The 20,775-nt window shown below is 36.2% G+C and overlaps 3 protein-coding genes and 1 pseudogene across 3 annotated transcripts; 2 read left to right on the top strand and 2 right to left on the bottom strand.

Moving 5' to 3' along the window:
* Nucleotides 1-3,343: 3,343 nt before the first annotated feature.
* On the bottom strand, nucleotides 3,344-5,761 carry LOC112792441 (uncharacterized). The gene is made up of 3 exons (XM_025835684.3): nucleotides 5,366-5,761; nucleotides 4,753-4,904; nucleotides 3,344-3,658 (listed from the first exon to the last, which is right to left on the bottom strand). Exons 1-2 carry the CDS (start codon nucleotides 5,565-5,567, stop codon nucleotides 4,768-4,770), a joined length of 339 nt encoding a protein of 112 aa, XP_025691469.1. The 5' UTR covers nucleotides 5,568-5,761; the 3' UTR covers nucleotides 3,344-3,658; nucleotides 4,753-4,767.
* LOC112792440 (peptidyl-prolyl cis-trans isomerase FKBP13, chloroplastic) lies at nucleotides 5,697-8,725 on the top strand. Its single transcript, XM_025835683.3, has 5 exons — nucleotides 5,697-6,213; nucleotides 6,283-6,375; nucleotides 6,446-6,506; nucleotides 6,602-6,670; nucleotides 8,534-8,725. Exons 1-5 carry the CDS (start codon nucleotides 5,866-5,868, stop codon nucleotides 8,596-8,598), a joined length of 636 nt encoding a protein of 211 aa, XP_025691468.1. The 5' UTR covers nucleotides 5,697-5,865; the 3' UTR covers nucleotides 8,599-8,725.
* A 2,506-nt stretch (nucleotides 8,726-11,231) lies between these two features.
* On the bottom strand, nucleotides 11,232-16,246 carry LOC112783861 (peroxidase 7-like; annotated as a pseudogene).
* Nucleotides 15,953-20,713, top strand: LOC112792442 (uncharacterized). The gene is made up of 2 exons (XM_025835685.3): nucleotides 15,953-19,996; nucleotides 20,081-20,713. The coding sequence occupies exons 1-2, from the start codon at nucleotides 16,564-16,566 to the stop codon at nucleotides 20,455-20,457; spliced, it is 3,810 nt and encodes a 1,269-aa protein (XP_025691470.1). The 5' UTR covers nucleotides 15,953-16,563; the 3' UTR covers nucleotides 20,458-20,713.
* Nucleotides 20,714-20,775: the final 62 nt, after the last annotated feature.

Raw genomic sequence — 20,775 nt, forward strand, 5'->3', positions numbered from 1 at the left:
AGTTTTCATTATTGTCGGATCAATATCTATACCAGAGAACGCTTGACTAACCATAGTCTAAACATCAAAACTAATAATCTCCTAATATTCTTTGAAGAAGAAAGCCTGAAACCATTAGGACCCAACGCCTTAGAAGAATGCATACTAAAAATAGTCGATTTAACTTCCTCCAATGTAGCTGGCGCTGTGAGATTACAGCAAGCGTCCTCATTCAGGGAAGGAAGCGATACTTCACCAAGACATTCCAAATCCACATCCTCCTATTAACGGAATAAGCTTTTAAAAAATGACTCAGCTTTCCTTCAAAGGACATCCGAATTCGTTTTTCACACCCCATCCTAGAGAAAGAGACCATGGATTTGTTATGCTTCATCCGCACCAGAGTATAAACATGAAAGAAATTGGCATTTCTATCCCCGAATTTTACCCACTACTCTCTGGATTTTTGAAACCACCGAAGTTCCGCTTGCACAAGAGTGTTATTGTAATCCTCAATCAACTGTCACTCTTTTTACTGCATAGAAGAATCTTTCATCACTTCCAGCCGCTTCTGTAGGAAATTAATTTGGTGCTCCAACTTGCTTTTCTTAACGAAAATGTTGTCGAACACTTTAGAATTAAACTGTAGAGAGTTCTTATGCACTTTTGAAAGCTTGCCATGCACCTATCTATAGCCAGACCACCAGGATTTGGTCACAATATCTGTATACCTCAAATGGGTAGCCCAAGTCGCAATAAACTGAAAAGGCCTATTCTTTTTCGGCTAGGGCCGCCCTTTACAGTGAACTAGGATGGGACAATCATCAGATTGAAGTCTATTTAGTATTTCCACATAAGCCTCAGGAAATAGAGATAAGCATCCACTATTGATACAAACCCAGTTAAGCTTTTTGCCACCTCAACATAATTTTTCACCCTTCTGTACCAAGAAAATCATCTTCCAATAGTCTTTACGTAAAATAGATCGCTATCCCCCTAGTGAGGCAGCAAAGCAATTTGTGCGTCGACTCGAAAAAAGACAATCCTTAGATTCACAAGAGAATAGAATTTCATTAAAATCACCAATAATGATCTATGGCCCATGAAAAGACGAGGACTGAGTCACAAGATAATCCCACAAAAGAACTCTGGTATTAAAATGAGGACTACTATAAATATCGCTACACCTGCGAATCACATTATCTAACTGAACTTCCACCGTAACGCACTGACTAAAAGCATTTACCCACTTGCAGCAAGCATCCGACACTGTAGAAAGGAATCATATACCCCCTTTATACCATGTTGCCTTCACTGTACCAATAGAATGATAACCAAACCTTTTCCATAACAATTTCAAATGTTGAAAATGACAATGAATTTTAACCATAATAAAACGATAAGTTTAAATTTCCTAACAAGCTCTTTGCAATTCACCCGGGCTAACTTATTAGATGCACTCTTAATGTTCCAAACTATTATATTTAAACTATCCATAATATAAAGATAGAATAATAGAATAGCAATGAATATAAAATTGGTTCACTAACCTCAAGATAAGGCTTGAATCACAAGACATACTCCCTCATCCTTGCCTTCCTTCATTGCATCATTCGACGACGAGACTTCCATCCCCGATGGTACTACCGCTGCAGCAACTTTTGCGGAAGCGTCCACTACCGTGCTTCCATTCTTCTCCGTCGACGAGCTTTGCAAGGACGACGGTCTTAGACGTTTCCGGAGGAAGGAGCCACAGGGAGCTGGGGTCTAGTGAGAAGACGGCATCGCAAACACATCTCCATTCCTCACACGCGACCCATGCCTCTGGTGCATGGTTTGAGATCCGATCCTAGCTCGTGAATAAGCGGATCCATCAGCAAGAGGAGCATGTAACATGGCCTTGCTTTCCTATCCGAACCTTTGCTTGAGTATTCCCGTCCTTGGGCCTAAATTTGCTTTTGGCCCAACTTATATTTCCTTTTCCTTAATACTTGCTCCCAACCCACTTCTTCATTCTTGCATGCCTCTTCAACGTGAATCTCATGCAAGTTATTAGCCAATGAATCATCATTCATATTAGGTTTGTGATCCTCGCCAACAACCACGCCTCACAACATCATCAGTTGTATTTGATTTTTGAATTTTTTTTTATCATTAATTGACGTTCACTTTTCACCAACCTGGGTCTTGGCGGCGCTAGGATCAACACTCTTCCCTTCCGTGGTGATCTACCCAAGCATTGTGCCTTATCATTACCATAACTGCATGAGTTATCCCTTCCACAATAATATTCTTGATCATTGGCAATCCCAAATTTATTTGAACACATGTTCGACATATCTCTCTCTCTACCAATTTAGTGGCCATGTCCATTTTGATCAGGACACCTATCGCAGAAGCAATACGCATAATAGTCTACTCTTGGTAGCACCAGATTAGAAGCCCCAAACCCAAATCCATGCAAGCATTGACCCGAAGGACTTTTTACATGGCCAAAAATCTACATCCCATGATTTTACAACAACATAATGCCCCTCTATCAACCACGGGCCACCAAGCATGACTTTATCCCAATCCTCAGCACCATCGAATTTCACCAGGAAATACCCAAATCCCACGTCTAGAATATCAAAGCCACTTTTGATGCGCCAGACCATCCGAAACTTATGTGAAAAAGCTGTATAATTGTAGTTTTTGTCCAAGACCTTGATCACTAAAGCATCTCTATAAAGTTCGGCCAAGCAGAGCTTTGCTTCTTTTGTGAAGCTAACACACAAAAGTTAGGAATCACCTTGTTCACCTGCCATTATTGCTCTCCAATCCTTAAAAAGAGATTCAAGTGCAAAAGCCTTAAATTTTTCTATACCAATAACTTTATCTCTGAAAGTAACCTTTAAATATCCTTCCTAGAAGAACCTCCTTACTTACCATCGGGTGCACACCCATCCTCATTCTCCCCTTAAATATCTTTCCTAGAAGAACCTCCTTACCATCGGGTGCACACCCATCCCCTTAAATATCTTTCCTAGAAGAACCTCCTTACCATCGGGTGCACACCCATCCTCATTCTCCCCCTTATCTCTTCTAACGACATGGCCATCATTCTCGCTCCTGCTCCCTCCTTCGCCTATTTTTTCCCCGAGTACAGGAGTACATACTCCCTCGCTCCTCCCTCGCTCCTTCGCCTATTTTTTCCCCGAGTACAGGAGTACATACTTCCGTTTCGCTCATGTTAAAACGACGCTGCAACTGTGTGAATTTTCATTTCATTTTTGGGTTGACAAGTTGGCTTTTTTAATTGCTTTTCGGGTCTTATTAGACATTTAGGTTATATTTGATTCCGAGAACATGACATGACAAAACATTGAGAATAAAACTACAAGAATGATAAAATTCAACAATAGTAAAAGTAAACATCAAGTTCAACTTCCAAGAGCTTGGTAGGTCGGTTGGTACACAAATTGAATATCTACTTTCATGTTCACAACGAGTCTTAAAACACTTGACTACTACTACACACTAAATTGTATTGTTCCTCACTATTTGAGTGTATAGTTAATAAAAATGTCTAGAGCTCCCAAAGACGAGAGAAGTGAATTGTCTTCGTGCTTGTTCGATCAAAATTTTAGCAGTCTTTCTGAATAGAAAGCCACAGTAATTCTGACTAGACCACTGCAACCTACAAAATCGCATACCACAAGCATGGTAAGAAAACATTAAATCAAAAACAGAAAGAGTATCCGGATATTATGGTTATAAGCAACTAACAAAAGACCACAAAAGGATTATAGATTCAGGAACTGGTTTAACAAAAGGGGTAGAGGATATGGTCAAAAGACCAGTCGGTGCCCACCCAGCTACAGATCAATCTGTTCTGCTTTATCTGTGAATAACCTCAGGCAGCTGGTAACCTCTCGGCTCCCAGCTTCTTCATCGGGTAGAATTACCTATCAGGCACAATAGAAGAAAAAGTATTGGGAAGGGCTCATCCTCCTTTTGAGTTTTGATGCATTTAGGCCTCAGGTCAGTCAGGGGTGACATGACATGAGACCAGGTCTTTTTGGAGATATAGGCATCACACAGGGCAGGATTGACTGACCCTGGACAAACTGGCGGGTGGACAAAGACTTGAAATAGTTAGTACCTGGACATAAACACTGCAAAATTCATTTATGTTTCGATAATTCACTTCTTATTAGACTCCCCTCTTGCAACATATTATCATCTTCGACGTGCCAATTATCTTTTAATACTTATGGTTTAAGGCAATAAGGAGGCCCTTGAGGTGATAATTTGGGATTATTTAGCAGTAGCCTACTAGATATTTTCTTTGTGTTGGGTTTTGGTTACAGGATTAATCTATAGTGAATCTTTTAAATTAAGGAATTGGGAGAATATCTACCCTTATACATTGCTCCCTCACATCTCACATAACTATCAATGCGGACAAATTGGTACATTGAAAAACAGAGTATCTAACAAACAAATTGGTTTATTCAAATGGGCAGTTATTGTAGTAAACTATTCATGTCTGAAGGCTCATAGAATTTTAGAAGCTTGGCAACTAGGTTTCAGATTTTACATAAAGCCATTGAAGGTATAAGAATGAAATCCTAAGCTACTAAGCTATATCAATTTCTGGAAACTATAATGGTCATAATTATTTTGCTACTCAATGGATAAAGATGTTTAAACAGGTGTATAACATGCAGTAGCAAGATACCATATACAAATTTGAGTTGGACTAAAAATGAGATATTATTAGTTTATTACCATTCAGTATTCACATTATATGTGACGCTTTTTCTTTCCCTTGCCACGGCGCTTGCTCTTGGCAATCTTCAATTTCTTCTTGAATTTTTTACCTACTCCACCAACAGGCTTTAAGGAAGCTGTGCTTTGAGCGCCGTCAGCCATTTCCACATCTGACAAATGTAACATTTTATACAACACATTAGATCGTGCCATAGCAATTTTATTGTGCAACATTAACATAGTCTTCACTCTTCACATAAATTCTCAGTTAAAAACTTGGTGCTCTAAGTGAAATGGCAAATGATAAGCAGGGTAAAACCTAATGGAGACGCCATCTTTTAAACTTAGTTCCAAACAGCTTGCGGGGAGTGCAGTTAGCAAACTAAGTTATCTCCTTCAGAGTTTGGAAGGACCACTGACTTGAATTTGACTCTTCTGAAGTGAAAGCTAGTCTCTCATCGTCTCATCATTCAGGAAACCACACTCACAAATAGTATTGAGATTAATTAACTCCCAGTGTTATTGAAGCAGCATTAATGACAACAAACCCTAATCTACAGTCTAATCTGTTAGAAATCATGAACCAAACCCTAACTAAGATATATAGTGAGAGAAAAGATATGATAGATACCCATATTGGTGATGGTAGCTGAGGCGGTGGAGGCATCCATGGCGGAGTTTGAGGGTTGGCGAACCTCAAGCTTCGGAGCGGCAAGGGCAGCTTCTAGGGCTGCTTGCTTAGCAGCTTCTTTCTTTTCGTAGAGAGGCTCAACAATCTCCCTCCGAATAGCCCTAAGCCTCTTTTCCCTCTTTGACCTCAACGACTTCGCCATTCTCTTCTCTTCTATTGAGGCGCCGAAAGAGGTTGTGGTTTCGCTAGCCTGCTAGGTTAATTAGAACCAGAAACAGGAGTGCATTGTAAAATATTCTTGAAAGCGAGGGTAGAATAGTATTTTCGTTCTTGAACAAATTCTTCAGGCCCTTTTGTGGGTTTGGGCTTTTAGAGTCAGAAAGAGTATGATTGACGGCCCAACCAAAAGAGGATAGCATCATCACATTTGATTGCTTGTGAAGAGAGAGAGAGAGAGAGAGAGAGAGGCATATCGACGTTAGATTTGTGATTTGTGGACGATGAGTTGTTCAGTAGCAGCAGCATACTCATCAGTTGGAACATGTACATGGATGCGGCTTTACCCCCAAAAGAGAACCCCAACCACTCTTGCAATCTCCTCCACTCATCACAAATGTTCACACAAGCAACAACAACTAGAACTAGTAGTCACTCCTCCCCTCTTGAAGAGAAGAGATGCAATAGGCCTTGGGCTTGGGCTTGGGCTTCTCCATTCCTTCTTGCAGCCACAGTTCTCATCAGCAGCTGAATCAGCACCATGTGAATTAACAGTAGCTCCTTCTGGCCTTGCCTTCTGTGACAAACTTGTTGGAACTGGCCCTCAGGCCGTTAAAGGCCAGCTTATTAAGGTCAAACATGCATACCGTATATCTATTTTTCCATGAACTCGTAGATTTGAACTATGCCAGTGGGTGCAGGCACACTATGTTGGGAGACTGGAGAATGGCAAAGTTTTCGACAGCAGCTACAATCGCGGCAAGCCACTTACATTCCGCGTCGGCGTTGGAGAGGTAACATTAATCGATTAATTAAATTAAATGGTTTGAGTATGGATGACATGAGAATTGATAAATCTCATAGGTCATCAAAGGATGGGATGAAGGCATTTTAGGAGGTGATGGAATTCCTCCAATGCTTCAAGGTGCCTGCTTCCTCTTCTTTAATTAACATTCTAATTAACAATATTATTCAAAGGTAAGGTATTTTTTGAATTTTCCTTTTTCCTAACATTATTAGGAGGGAAACGTACGTTGAAGCTTCCACCAGAACTCGGATATGGTTCAAGAGGAGCGGGTTGTAGAGGAGGCAAGTACTCCTCCTTTCTCTTGTTAAGTGTTTTATGTTTAAGTTAACTGCTATAAATAGTAACACTCATCACTCTAGGCACAAGTACTGCTTGCTGTATTTTCTGAATCTGCTTCACTTTCAATGGATCAAACTTGAGTCTATTGGCTGTGCCACTAGTTGAATTCATCCAAGGCAAATCGAAGAAGACTTCTTTTTGCATTATGCCTTGGATTTTATAATATCCAATCCATCTTGTAATGGTTTTTTGCATTACGTCTTCGACTCTCTGATATACCCCCCTTACAATATTTGTACCCCCCTTCATTTTACAATATTTGTCACTCTGGAATTTGGTATATTCATATCTTAATATATTTGGATAATGGCTTTTTTGCATTACATTATTTATTTTGTCAAAACATCTTCTGTTTCACAATATTTGTCATTTAAAAAATTTAGGGTAATTCACTTAATAAATCGAATTTAGCCATTTACATGTAAATCGAATTCGCTTGCTTCGATTTACTTGCTTGTGGTACAACATATACATAGTAAATCGAAATGTCAATAATCTGTACAAGTAGTAAATCGAATCAGCTTAATTCGATTTACTATGTATATGATGTACCACTACTATATAAATCGAAGCAAGCGAAAGTAGTAAATCGAATCAGCCTGATTCGATTTACTATGTATATGTTGTACTACTAGTAAATCGAAGCAAGCTAATTCGATTTACTTATAAATGGCTAAAATCGACTTAACTTGATTTGATTTATATAGATGTGTTCAGGACAGGGCATGTAACCAGTTCTGGTTTAGGACATTTACCTAATTTTCAACTCCATTCATTTTATTAACGGGAATTACCCAAAAATTTACCTTAAACTCTTTCATATTTTACCTAATATGTCCATATCTTCTTCTTAGATTCTTATATATTTCCTTTAATGTTATTAGTAAGTAATGTTTTTTGATAATTAGTATCTTGATTATTGGATCTAACATAAATAAACAAGATTAAAACATAAAGTTATCTAATCTTTATAACATTCTATTCTGTCACTTTTGAAAATTTAGTACCTTCATGACTCAACGCATCTAAATAATAGCATTTGTATTATCCCTTGGATTATTTAATGCTTTCTCCGTTTCACAATATTTGTCATTTTAAAAATTTGCCTAAAATTCATTCATATATCACTTAATATGTCCAGATCTTCGATCTTCTTGGCTTCTTAATTTCTCATAAATATCCTTTTAAGTTATGCTTTTTAATGAGTAATATGTTTCATGATTAGTATATCTTGATTATTGAAACTAATTTGAATAATCAAGATAAAACATAAAGTTATCTAACTTTTTTAGGTGACCATGATTCATGTAATGCTTAAAAAAATTCTTATTCTTTTTATCCATGTATGGTTCTACAGTCAACATTTGCTCCTCCCAGCTCTCATATTAAAACACTCCATTTTCCTTGATACACTCCCCACATGGCTGCTAGCTAGTTCTTAATTTTATACAGAGAATGGTGAAGGGACATTTGTACAAGAATCATGCCAAGGCATACTCATCTTTTGACACTAAATAACGTTGACCCATGAACACTATAGAAAGATGAACATATAGCGAATACTGTGGAGAAGCTTGGACTAAGGACATTATATTAAGCTGTCTTAGATTCTGTTTTATTAATGAATACAAATTAGTACGATAGTCAGCACATGGTTATCTGTTTTCACATAATATTAGTAGTGTAAATAATTATGTATCTGCCTAATTTCCTTACATCATTGCGGTACCTTTTTTTTACTTGGCATGACTTTTTCTGTTACCATTTTGACTAATCAAGGAGAACCTTATCTTCATTTCATGCAGGTTCATGTGTCATTCCACCTGATTCAATACTCTTTTTTGATGTGGAATTTGTTAGCAAAGCATGATTTACAAAGCCATTAGCAGTAAAATTACATTCATTTTGGTGGAGCTTGATATATGCTTACATGTATATTGTTTATTGATAGATCATAAATCATTTCTTTACTAATTGATAATATTTCATCAGTCTAATCTATATATCTATCATGGATGAGCAAATCTAAATTTAATCATTGAAGTAAGTAGCACTTGCCTCATAAGTTCATGACTGAGTAATACTAAGTAGTATGTTGTGTATATGTATTCAGTTTTTAATTTGATAAACACTGTAACTCCAAAGTTCAAATGTAATAACCACATAAAGTAAACAGTCGGTAAAAAAAAAGCTGTCAAAGCACTTTGATTGCTTTTGAAAAGCAGGCAACCAGATATTATTGTTGTTCTTTTCCTTTTCCTTTTTTTCCTTCTTTAAATTTTGTTAAACAAGCATTCTCGAGAGCCATAATCTTGTAATAAGGCAGTGAAATTTAATCTTAATAATAAGCTTAAGCTGTGTTACTTGTATCCACTATCAATTGACTCATCTCTGCAGTAAAGAATAAATACAAGTAACATACAGCTTAAAGTAACATATTAAAGCAACAAAGACCCCTTGAACACAAAAGTGAAGGCCAAATCATGTGTTCCATGCCTTACAAAATAACATCCATTATATTCGATATTGTATTTACCTAGTGGAACTGGGACCGTGCTACAAACACATCAAAATATGCAAAAAGACAAATTGTGATGATTAGTACTTTATAAATCTAGGTAGCATTGTCCCAAAATTTTGAAAGTCTGAACTAAACAAAACAACCAACAATCCTATACATACATCTACTATCTACTAGACAAAGTGGTGAAAAATTACCCCCCATAATTATTCCAATTAAGTTTGTCAGTTTCTAATGTACTAGCACTATCTGACATAGAAGATAAACTGCATGGAGACGTGTATTAGAATTAAGTCAATGGTTTTGCTTCATTTTTAAAGGAAAGGGACAAAGGGTACTATTGGGATATCCAGAGAGAAATGATGAATGTGGTTTGGGATGTTAAGGGAAAATTGGTTACTATTATGATTATTGACACTACTAATGCCTTGGATACCAAATCCTTATGAACCTTTTTCACGCAAAACAATGGTGTTTGTGGGAGGTTTCTTGCTCCTTTTTCTTCAACTCCAATAACAAAAGCAACCAAAAACGTTCATGTTGCAAATTTGAATAATCATGTTCCTTCATTTCCTTATTACTTTTTATCCAATAACATAGCACAACATAATTATGACAAATAGTATTGAACCTCATATATGCTCTCATGTTTAAATGATTGGTACATGATCATGATCATGCTCATGCTATAATCAGCAATTTGTGAACTACAATGTGAAGATAACACAGTCTTCACTGATATCAAACTTCTCTAAAGCTTTAAAAGTCCAAATTACTCGTTATGCATAGTTTAGAAACTGTTTTATGATAGAAATACAGAGATATAAAGAGATCTAAATCTATTTGAAAAATAACTAAAAGAGAAAAATAAATAAAAACAAAGACATAGCTTCAGTGTTGTATCTCTGTTTCAATCTCTTTATACTTTTATCTCAAGACACTTGTTAAACTCACCCCAAACCATATAAACAAAAACAAAAACAAAAAAGGAAGGAGAAAAAATAAATATAAAACCTGAAGCCAATAAGCCATAAACCACTCTAGAAGCTAATATTATAATTTTCTGTTTCTTCGTTCTTCTGTCACTGAATTTACTAATTTGAAATGGGGTTTGGACCACTGGGAACTTCATGTTCACTGACATTGAAGAACCTGTTTCGCCGTCGCAATGGCGGCCGTGGAGCTCGCCGGCGCCCTTCCCTTGGACCCTGCACTTGAAGGCCTTTGCCACTTTCTCTTAGAGCCATGACCTTACTAGAACTCTGTGTACTACTTCTACCACCTTCTCTTGCTGAAGCAGCTACCATGGTGTTCTCCTTAGCACCCTCTTGGTTAGAACTCAAAGGTGTAGGGAAGCTGTGTTCTAACATGGCCATAGTGAAGTGAGAAACCAAGAATAAAGAGAAGAAGAAGAAGATCATGCAAGTGGACAAGGAAGAAGAAGGATATGTTGCATCACAAGCCATGCAAAAAAGAAGAGAACTGTCTTATAATTAAAAAAAATCATCAAAGATTGGTGAATCTTTATGGAGCTCAAGGTGACAAATAAAAAGAGAAAGTGAATTAAGTGTTGTGGGGAAGATGTTGTGGTTTATATAAATGAAGAAAAAGGTTCAGTTATGTATTTAAGTGTATGAAAAAGGAAAGGAGGGATTGATGACAAGATCAGCATGGACATATTTAGCTTCTTTCTGATAATTGGAAAATGGTATCTACATTAAGCAGTACCAAGAAGGCACATCCTAGAAACAATGCACCACCAATTTAGGATGTTGGGACCATATATTCACAGCTTTTTTACCATGGAAATGTGTTATTTTGACTTTATATTTAAAATAAAAAGAGAGATATTCCTTAATTCACACTCTACTTTTTAACTTGTTTTTATGCCATTGAATAAAATGAACTATATTCCACTTTACTTCTTAATTCACACTTCACTTGCATAACGTTTTTTTTTTATTTATTTATTTCTCAACCTGTCACTCATTCACACAGTTTGTATTATCTGAAGTCATAACTGCTACAGCAAGAGGAGGAGAAGCATAACATTTTGATGCAACAATTTCAATCACTAATTTACATGAAAGAATAATAAGTATGATTAACAAGACCACAAGTACAAAGTAAAGAGTTTGCTTAAAGCATAACAGAGAATCATCAATCAGTAACCATTGACCCCTTCATCCTGGCCATTGAGAACTCCAACTGGTGCTTGAAGATGTAGGGTACAGAAGCTAGTGCAGAAACAATGGGAGAAGTCCTAGGATCAGAATATTTATACTAACTTCTCTTATTATTATATTTTATATTTTACAAATTACATAAGTATTGAGTATAATTTTGTCTAAATCACAAAGAGAGTTGATATGTAGTTTCAAATAGATATATAAGTGTAAGTAACAAAGTTTTGATTTAGTTAATAATAAGTCAAGGACATTGATGCCTTTGGATTGGAGAAACTCAAGCAAGGAAGTAATGTTTTCATGGGTCATGGGAACCAATTGATCAGGTTCAGTGGCAATGAAGAAGATTCCATGCATGTTTGCTTCCATAGGGAACTGACCAATTGAACAGTGGCATTTCCATTGATGCATCTGTCAAGAAGTCTGCACATGACACTGTCTTGGGAAAATGCATCTCCAACTCTTCCTTTATATCATCAATCACTTCAAACCCTCTCATTCCTCTCACTTCCATCATGTCCCAAATAAATGATTACCTTATTTAGTTATGATGTACTGTCCCAGTTGTATTAAGATACTATATTGTTTTAGTATTTACCCTGACAATCATGAAAATGCAACCTCTTGAGAGCTGCATGCAGCTAATTGCTTGAGCTTGTTGTGGAGGATGGACTCAAATTGTGGACAGGTTTTGGTAGCACCAAAGGAAAGGAGATTATCCAAGTTGGTGTCATCCAATGAGGTATAAATTGAATGGTTCATTATCATCATCATCATCATCATCATGTGCTGATGAGGCTGAAATGGTTTACAGGAGCAAAAGAATGAGCAATGAGAAGCGGGAATGGTTGGACACGTCTCTCTTGTGGTAACTTAGATATGCATGGAGGTTTATATCACAGAAAGAAGACGACTATAACAAATTAAATAAGTGACTAATGAGATTTTTTTTGTTTAAGTAGATACCATCAAAGCTAATTTGTTTGGACATTTTGGTGTAACACTCCGTTATTAAATTTTACTGTATTTTCTAAATAAAAAATGTTATCTTTACATGAAAATCAGCCACTAAAATTAATATTTATGTATAAATATATGTGTAGTTTAATTTATTTTCATTGTGTATTTATAATTCAATATGTATTTTATACCGATGACTGATTTTAGTAGTTGATTTTGGTATACACATTGCATAACTCTTTTTAAATTTTAAAGGCGGGACAATTTGTTTCGCATATTGATAATACGTCACCCACGTATCAGATATTTGCGTATATATTCAAATAGATTCCTAAAAAATTTCACATTGGATATTTTTGTTTTTAAAAAAATAAAATAAAATTGATGTTTTTAAACTTTATAAAAGTAAGACATATAAGCTGTTATCTTAACTATATTTATTGTTTTTATTTGAATAAATAAGTCTTTAAAAGTGTGACGAAAAAACTTATATATCTTATTTTTGTAAAATTCAAAAATAAAAACATTCCAATGCGAAATTTCTAATTTTTTTAAAGATAAATGTTATTTTATTAATATAAAATAAAAGTGTTTCCATAAGGAAGTACACTAGGGGTGGAAATAGGCCAGGCGATCCGGCCTGGCCTGATAGGAAATAGGCCCAGGCTCAGGCTATTAAAAAAGTCTACATTTTTTAAAAGGCCAGGCCTATGCTTTTGAAATAGCCTGTTGGGCCTGTCAGACCGGCCTAAGCCTGCAAATATATATATATAGAGTTTTATTATACTAGTAAAAATGCTATTAAAAAGATTTGAACTTGGGTCTTCTATCTTATAATAATACTTTTATCCACTCAGTCATTTATCTCTTTAATTATATATGTGTATTTTGTATCAATATTATTCATAAATTTATTATTTTATATTTATAATTTTAAAAATTAAATTATATCTTAAATTTAATTGTTATTAAAAAAATAAGCCTATTCGACAGGTTAAGGACTAGCTAACCACTAGACCAACCCAACTTGGTTATATTCTATATATTTTAATCCAATAACTAAGTGATACGCCAAAGTGTTATCAGGATCTAAAAAAAATAAACACAGGACCAAAAGGCCCATTAATTAATAAAACCTTATTTCACGTAAATACAATCATAAAATACAAAAAAAAAACATAATCATAAAAGGCTTAAAAGAGAAACAAAATGAACATCATAACCAAGATCGCTAATTAGAGCCCAATTTAAGAACGCTATTGTGACCAAACACCATACGAAGGGGAAACAAAAATCCTCTCTCTGTTGGACCAAAATTACTCCTTTTCTCTGTGAAAAACTTCTTAACAAAAACGTTTCCATGACCAAAATAACAAAACGTTTTTAATTAATTTACGCGATGCAAGTTAAAACCAATATTGTATTTTTAAAATAATGTTACTGTATTATCACAATTAAGCTATGCGAATGAGGTTCTCTTTTGGTAGGTGAGATGATAATACCCAGCTTTATTTTGGATAAAATATTGAGATATTTTTTTAATTATATATTTAATAAGAAGGGTCAAATTATTTCCAATAACTTAGTTTGTATATTATTATGTGAACAAACTTTCAATAGTGTATCATATTCTGATTGCTTATTTTAAGAAAGGATTTGTCATATTCTCTTGGATAAGCATCTAAAACGTACGGCTGGTTTATATTGAATCGATCATAAGTCATGTAATAATATGCAAAATTGCAATAATATTTTATTTATGTTCTCATGCATTATTAGTCAAATTGCGTGTAAAAATTTTTTTAACATTACCTTGTATAATATTTTTCTCCTTAGTATGTGACACCAATAATGTTTAAATTCATAAAACTATCCACCCATGACCCATAAATATAATCCATTAAATGATGCAACAAAAATCAATTTCTAGTCACGGGAGAATATTTTGATTTGGAGCGAGATAATCATATGTGTTCTATGACCAACCAAAATGTATATTCCACTGCCATGATTATACGAAAACAAGCCAAACCACCCATCCAATTTCTTGTGAATTGCTGAAAGGACGTTAAACCATGCCACAGAAAAAGACAAAATATACTACTTTACAATTAAGATATTTAATTGAAACAATGTTCCATACTTCAACTCTCTTTGCTGCGGATTCGTAATTAGCAGTTAATGTGTGTCATCACAATACTGATCATGTTAGCTATACCACCCATAGAAAGATCAATTATGTTCCATTTCAAGTAAAACACGGTTTCACTACTATACACGTATAGTAACAATACCACCATTCGAAATTCCAATCCAATTTGGTTAGAAGAGATGGTTGATTATGTATTATATTAAAGATGACTGTATGTTGATATTTTCATACGGGAATAATTTTTGAAAATTATTAAATAACTTGACATATTTAACTAATTTATTTGTCATAATATATATTTATATTATATATTTCAGTTATAATTTTTATATAAAGATATTGAAAAATATTCCAGATTACTAGAATTTATTATTTTTAGTAATCTAATAATATATTTTTAATTTATATTTTTAAATATTAATAAATAAATATTAATTAAAAATAATAAATTTTACTGATTTTTTAATATTTTTAAAGATATTTTTATGTGAATAATCAAGTTATATTAATATTTCAAAGTTTAATTAATCTAAAAAAAATATTAAAAAAACATCCGACTTTATTATTTTTAGGCACCATTTTTAATAATTAATTTAATTCTTTTAATATAATAATTTAATAATATATTTTATTTTATATTTTTAAACATTGGTAGCTAATTGAAGGGTAAAGTATACTTTTTGTTTCTGAAATTTGGTAAAAATTTTAAAAATATTCCTAAATTTTATTTTGTTTCAATTTTGTCCCAAAAGTTTTCGATTTGTATCTAATATACTTTCGACTACTAAACTTTCAAAAAATTTAAGATCAATCTAACAATAATGCATGAAAATTATGCTTGATTTACTTGAGTTGAGGGTTGTTCTTTTGAAATTATTGTTGAATTGGTCTTAAATTTTTTGAAAAATTAACTGTCAGGAGTATATTTGATGTAAATAAAAAATTTCTAAGACAAAATTGAAACAAAATAAAACTTAAGAATATTTTTAAAATTTTTATTGAATTTCAGAGAAAAAAATATATTTTACCAAAAATATTAAATCCTGAGAATCTTCTTGTATTCTTGGTATTCTGAACCATCATTTAAACCGGAATAATGAAAGTTCACACTCTAGCTATCCTGATTGATTAAAGAAACAAATGTCGTTTGACTTATGAAACCAAACCAAATTTAAAAATTCCTCGTAAGCTTTTGGATTGGCATGGAGTGACAGACATGAACAAAGCAAAAGAGTATAAGAAACATTAATGAACAATATCTTTATGATTAATTTGGACAAGAGTAACATTATTGAGTCGCAAAAACAGAAAAAAAGCAGAGGTTTTGGAGTAGGCAAAATGGGTTACGTATTACGTGCAACCAATTAAAAAGACGAACCCCTGCATAAGGACACACCGATTTGGTAACTCACCAAAAATGATTGACAAGAAAACAGTACTACGTATAGTAGTATCCCATTATACATTATTTGATTTTGTAAGTGAGCGTTGGTTGAGAGAACTTGACAAGGCTGTTTGACTTTGTAAGAGATTATTAAAAGCTACAAATTTGAAACAAGTTTTGGAATTTGGAATTGGAAAGAAAGGGAAATTGAACTGCTCACTTTCTTTTTGAGCTACGACACTTATGGCAATGCAATTGCAAGCAAACCCACTTCACCTGTTCCAACCACTGTATATCCTCTTCTTCTAACCCCATATCTTCCTGACTTCATTATTACTATTTTTGTGTTCTCAAAATTAGTTGATAATTTAATGGTTTATTAAAAATTAATGCAGCAGTCAACCACTGTTCCATTGCATTGTTTCCGATATTTATTGGACTCTTTTTTTGGTACATTATATTTCCCATGCTGCTGTATGTTTGACTTTGTGGTCTTCATTAAAAGCTTCCTCTTGATTCCAGTGCTTTCTAGTTTCCGCAAATGCATGCCATGCATCCATCAACCTCCTCTCATCATAAACCTTAAGAACACATACAACCCTTTTTCTTTTACGTTGCAAGCTTGATTCAGGATGAGGAGGGTTTCATGTGCTGTGATGATCCTCTTGTGGTTGTTTTCTTCCACCATGATCATAGGAAACTCATCATCATTGGACAGTGAAACCACTCTCAGAGTGCTTTTGGAAGTTAAGAAATCTTTCGACCAAGACCAAAAAAACGTTCTGAGTGATTGGTCAGAGGAAAACAAAGATTATTGCAGTTGGAGAGGAGTAACGTGCGGATCATCCATTAACTCTAAGTCGGAATTGCAAGTGGTGAGTCTCAACCTTTCTGACTCGTCGCTCACCGGGTCAATATCACACTCACTCGCTCTCTTACAAAACCTGCACCACCTTGATCTCTCTTCCAACAACCTCAACGGTCCCATTCCACCTAATCTCTCTAACCTCACTTCATTGGAATCTTTGCTTCTCTTCTCTAACCAACTCACAGGTCATGTCCCCACTGAGTTGGGCTTGCTCACCAATCTCCGAGTCATGCGACTCGGTGACAACGAACTAACGGGCATCATTCCCGCCTCTCTTGGAAACCTCGTCAACTTGGTCATCCTTGGTTTGGCCACCTGCAGACTCACCGGGTCGATTCCACCGCAACTCGGCCAACTCAGCAATATGGAGAATCTGATACTTAAGGACAACGAGTTAATGGGACCGATTCCGGCCGAGTTGGGAAACTGCACGAGCCTCACTGTCTTCACCGCAGCTAACAACAAGCTCAACGGGTCAATCCCGAGTGAACTGAGTCAACTCAAGACCCTTCAGATTCTTAACCTCGCCAACAACACCTTGTCAGGGGAGATACCGAGTCAACTCGGTGAGATGAGTGAACTCGTTTACCTCAATTTCTTGGGGAACCAACTCGAGGGTGCTATTCCACCATCGTTATCTCAACTGGGGAACCTTCAAACTCTCGACTTGTCAATGAACAAGCTCAGTGGCGGAATCCCAGAAGATTTGGGGAACATGCGTGAGCTATCTTTTTTGGTTCTTTCTGGCAACAACAATCTTAGTGGTGTCATTCCAACAAACATATGTTCCAACGCAACAAAGTTGGAGCATATGTTTCTGTCAGATATTGGAATTCATGGTGAGATTCCATCTTCATTGGGCCAATGCCAGTCACTGAAACAACTTGATTTGTCCAACAACTCACTCAATGGGTCCATTCCCATTGAAATTTATGGATTGCTCTCGTTAACTGATCTCTTGCTCCACAACAACACATTGGTTGGTTCAGTTTCTCCCTCAATTGGAAACCTCAGTAGCTTGCAGATGCTTGCATTGTACCACAACAATTTGCATGGTCCTCTGCCTGAAGAGATTGGGATGCTTCGGGAGTTGGAAATCTTGTATCTTTATGATAATCAATTGTCAGGGGATATACCCATGGAGATTGGGAACTGTTCCAGCTTGCAAATGATTGATCTCTTTGGGAATAATTTCAGTGGTGAAATTCCAAAATCCATTGGAAGGCTGAAAGAATTGAATTTCCTTCACCTAAGGCAGAATGGACTTGTTGGTGAAATTCCTGCCACACTTGGTAACTGTCATAAGCTGAATATTCTGGATTTAGCAGATAATCAACTCTCAGGTGGAATCCCTGCAACACTTGGATACCTCAAGTCATTGGAACAGTTGATGCTCTACAATAATTCTCTTGAAGGTAACCTCCCTCACCAACTCACAAATGTAGCAAACTTGACCAGAGTGAATCTTTCTAAGAACAGACTGAATGGTAGTATGACTGCATTGTGTAGCTCTAGATCGTTTCTTTCCTTCGATGTCACGAACAATGCCTTTGATGGTGAAATTCCTCCCCAATTAGGAAATTCACCCTCACTTGAGAGGCTAGGATTAGGTAACAATAGATTTTCTGGTGAAGTTCCAAGGACACTGGGAAAGCTCCATGAGTTGACACTGTTAGACCTCTCAGGGAATGCACTCAGTGGACCAATACCAGATGAGCTCTCTTTATGCAACAGACTGTCTTACATTGATTTACACAATAATTCTATGTCTGGCCAAATACCAACTTGGGTTGGAAGTTTGCCTCAGCTTGCGAAGCTTATCCTTTCCTTCAATAATTTTTCTGGACCAATTCCATTAGGCTTATTCAGATGTTCCAAATTGCTGGTTCTTGACCTGAATGACAATTCTCTCAATGCTAGTCTCCCAGCTGAAGTTGGTGATCTTGCATCCCTTAACGTTCTCAGACTTGGCCGTAATAAGTTATCTGGACCGATCCCTGCAGCAATAGGCAAGTTGAGCAAGCTTTATGAGCTGCAGCTATCTAATAATAGCTTCAATGGTGAGATTCCAACAGAAATTGGAAAACTCCAAAATCTCCAGACCAGTTTAGACCTCAGTTACAACAATCTCTCAGGTGAAATCCCAGCTTCTCTTGGGAATCTGTTAAAATTAGAAGCACTTGATCTTTCCCACAATCAACTCACTGGAGAAGTCCCTCCACAAGTTGGTGACATGAGCAGCTTGGGAGTGCTTGATCTCTCCTACAACAACCTTCAAGGAAAATTGGACAGGAAATTCTCTCATTGGCCGGACGAGGCATTTGAAGGGAACCAACAGCTTTGTGGAAGCCCTCTTGATCACTGCAACAGTGATGATGCTTCCAGCAGAGATCAATCAGGCCTAAATGCACCATCAGTAGTGGTAATATCTGCCATTTCAACTCTAGTTGCAATTGCGCTATTTATACTTGCATTCAAAGCCTTCTTCAGAAACAAACCAGAACATTTTAAGAGAGACAGTGAAGCGAATTATGTGTACTCCTCCTCTTCATCACAAGCACAGCGAAGGCCGCTGTTCCAACTCAACCCTGCTGGAAATCGAGATTTCAGGTGGGAAGATATCATGGATGCAACAAACAATCTAAGCGATGAATTCAAGATTGGTTCAGGGGGGTCAGGGACAATCTACAAAGCTGAATTGGCCAATGGAGATACAGTGGCTGTCAAGAAGATTTCAGCGAAAGATGATTTTCTGCTGAACAAAAGCTTCATTAGAGAAGTTAAGACACTTGGGAGGACAAGGCACAGGCATCTTGTGAAGCTTATAGGTTACTGTGGCAATAATGCAAACAAAGGAGCAGCTTGGAATCTGTTGATATACGAGTATATGGAGAATGGGAGTGTATGGGATTGGCTTCATGGGAAACCAGCTATGGCCAGCAAAGTGAAGAGGAGCCTTGATTGGGAGACAAGGTTCAGAATTGCAGTGGGACTAGCTCAAGGAGTGGAGTACCTCCACCATGATTGTGTGCCAAAGATCATTCACAGGGATATTAAATCCAGCAACATATTGCTAGATTCCAAAATGGAAGCACACTTGGGAGATTTTGGACTTGCAAAAGCAATCTTCGAGAATTATGACTCCAGAACCGAGTCTAATTCTCTGTTTGCAGGATCTTACGGCTACATGGCTCCAGGTATTGAACCAAAAACTTATTTAACCGTTGCTTCAATTATGTTTAACTTCCATCACTTATTTTGTTAGCATTGAATTGCTTCAGAGTACGCATACTCCCTACGTGCAACAGAAAAGAGTGATGTTTACAGCATGGGAATTGTGCTTATGGAGCTTGTTAGTGGTAAAACGCCAACAGATGAAACTTTTGGAGCAGAGATGGATATGGTGAGATGGGTGGAGATGCACATGGATATGCATGGCGCTGCACGCGAGGAGGTGATAGATCCTGAGCTGAAACCTCTGTTGCCTGCTGAAGAGTTTGCGGCATTCCAAGTGCTTGAGGTAGCATTGCAGTGCACCAAAACTACACCACAGGAGAGGCCATCCTCCCGGAAAGTATGTGATCTTCTCCTCCATGTATTCAACAACAGAATGGCCCAGTTTGATAAGATGAATTTGGATCAGTACAAATTCAAGTGAAACTTGATTCCAAATATAATGCAGAGTATATGCCTCTGGATTTGGATCACTGCTTTTAGTGCTTCGGGTTTTTTCCCTTTGTTTTCCTGTTTTTTTTTTTTTCCCCTTCCTTATTGTTTAGAGGCTCTAGATTTAACAGCCAGCAAAAACCGGTCACATACCGTTAAATTCTACTAATTATTTAGTTTTGCTCAACTTTAGTACTTAAACCAGAATGTTGCATTTAAAAAGCTAATTCCAAATTGGAAATTGGACATTTTGCATTATGTCATAATACTATTCTATTACGCAGCCTAATATCAATCTTGAAAGCAGAAT

The sequence above is a fragment of the Arachis hypogaea genome, chromosome 13, assembly GCF_003086295.3.
Source record: "Arachis hypogaea cultivar Tifrunner chromosome 13, arahy.Tifrunner.gnm2.J5K5, whole genome shotgun sequence".
Taxonomy (NCBI): domain Eukaryota; kingdom Viridiplantae; phylum Streptophyta; class Magnoliopsida; order Fabales; family Fabaceae; genus Arachis; species Arachis hypogaea.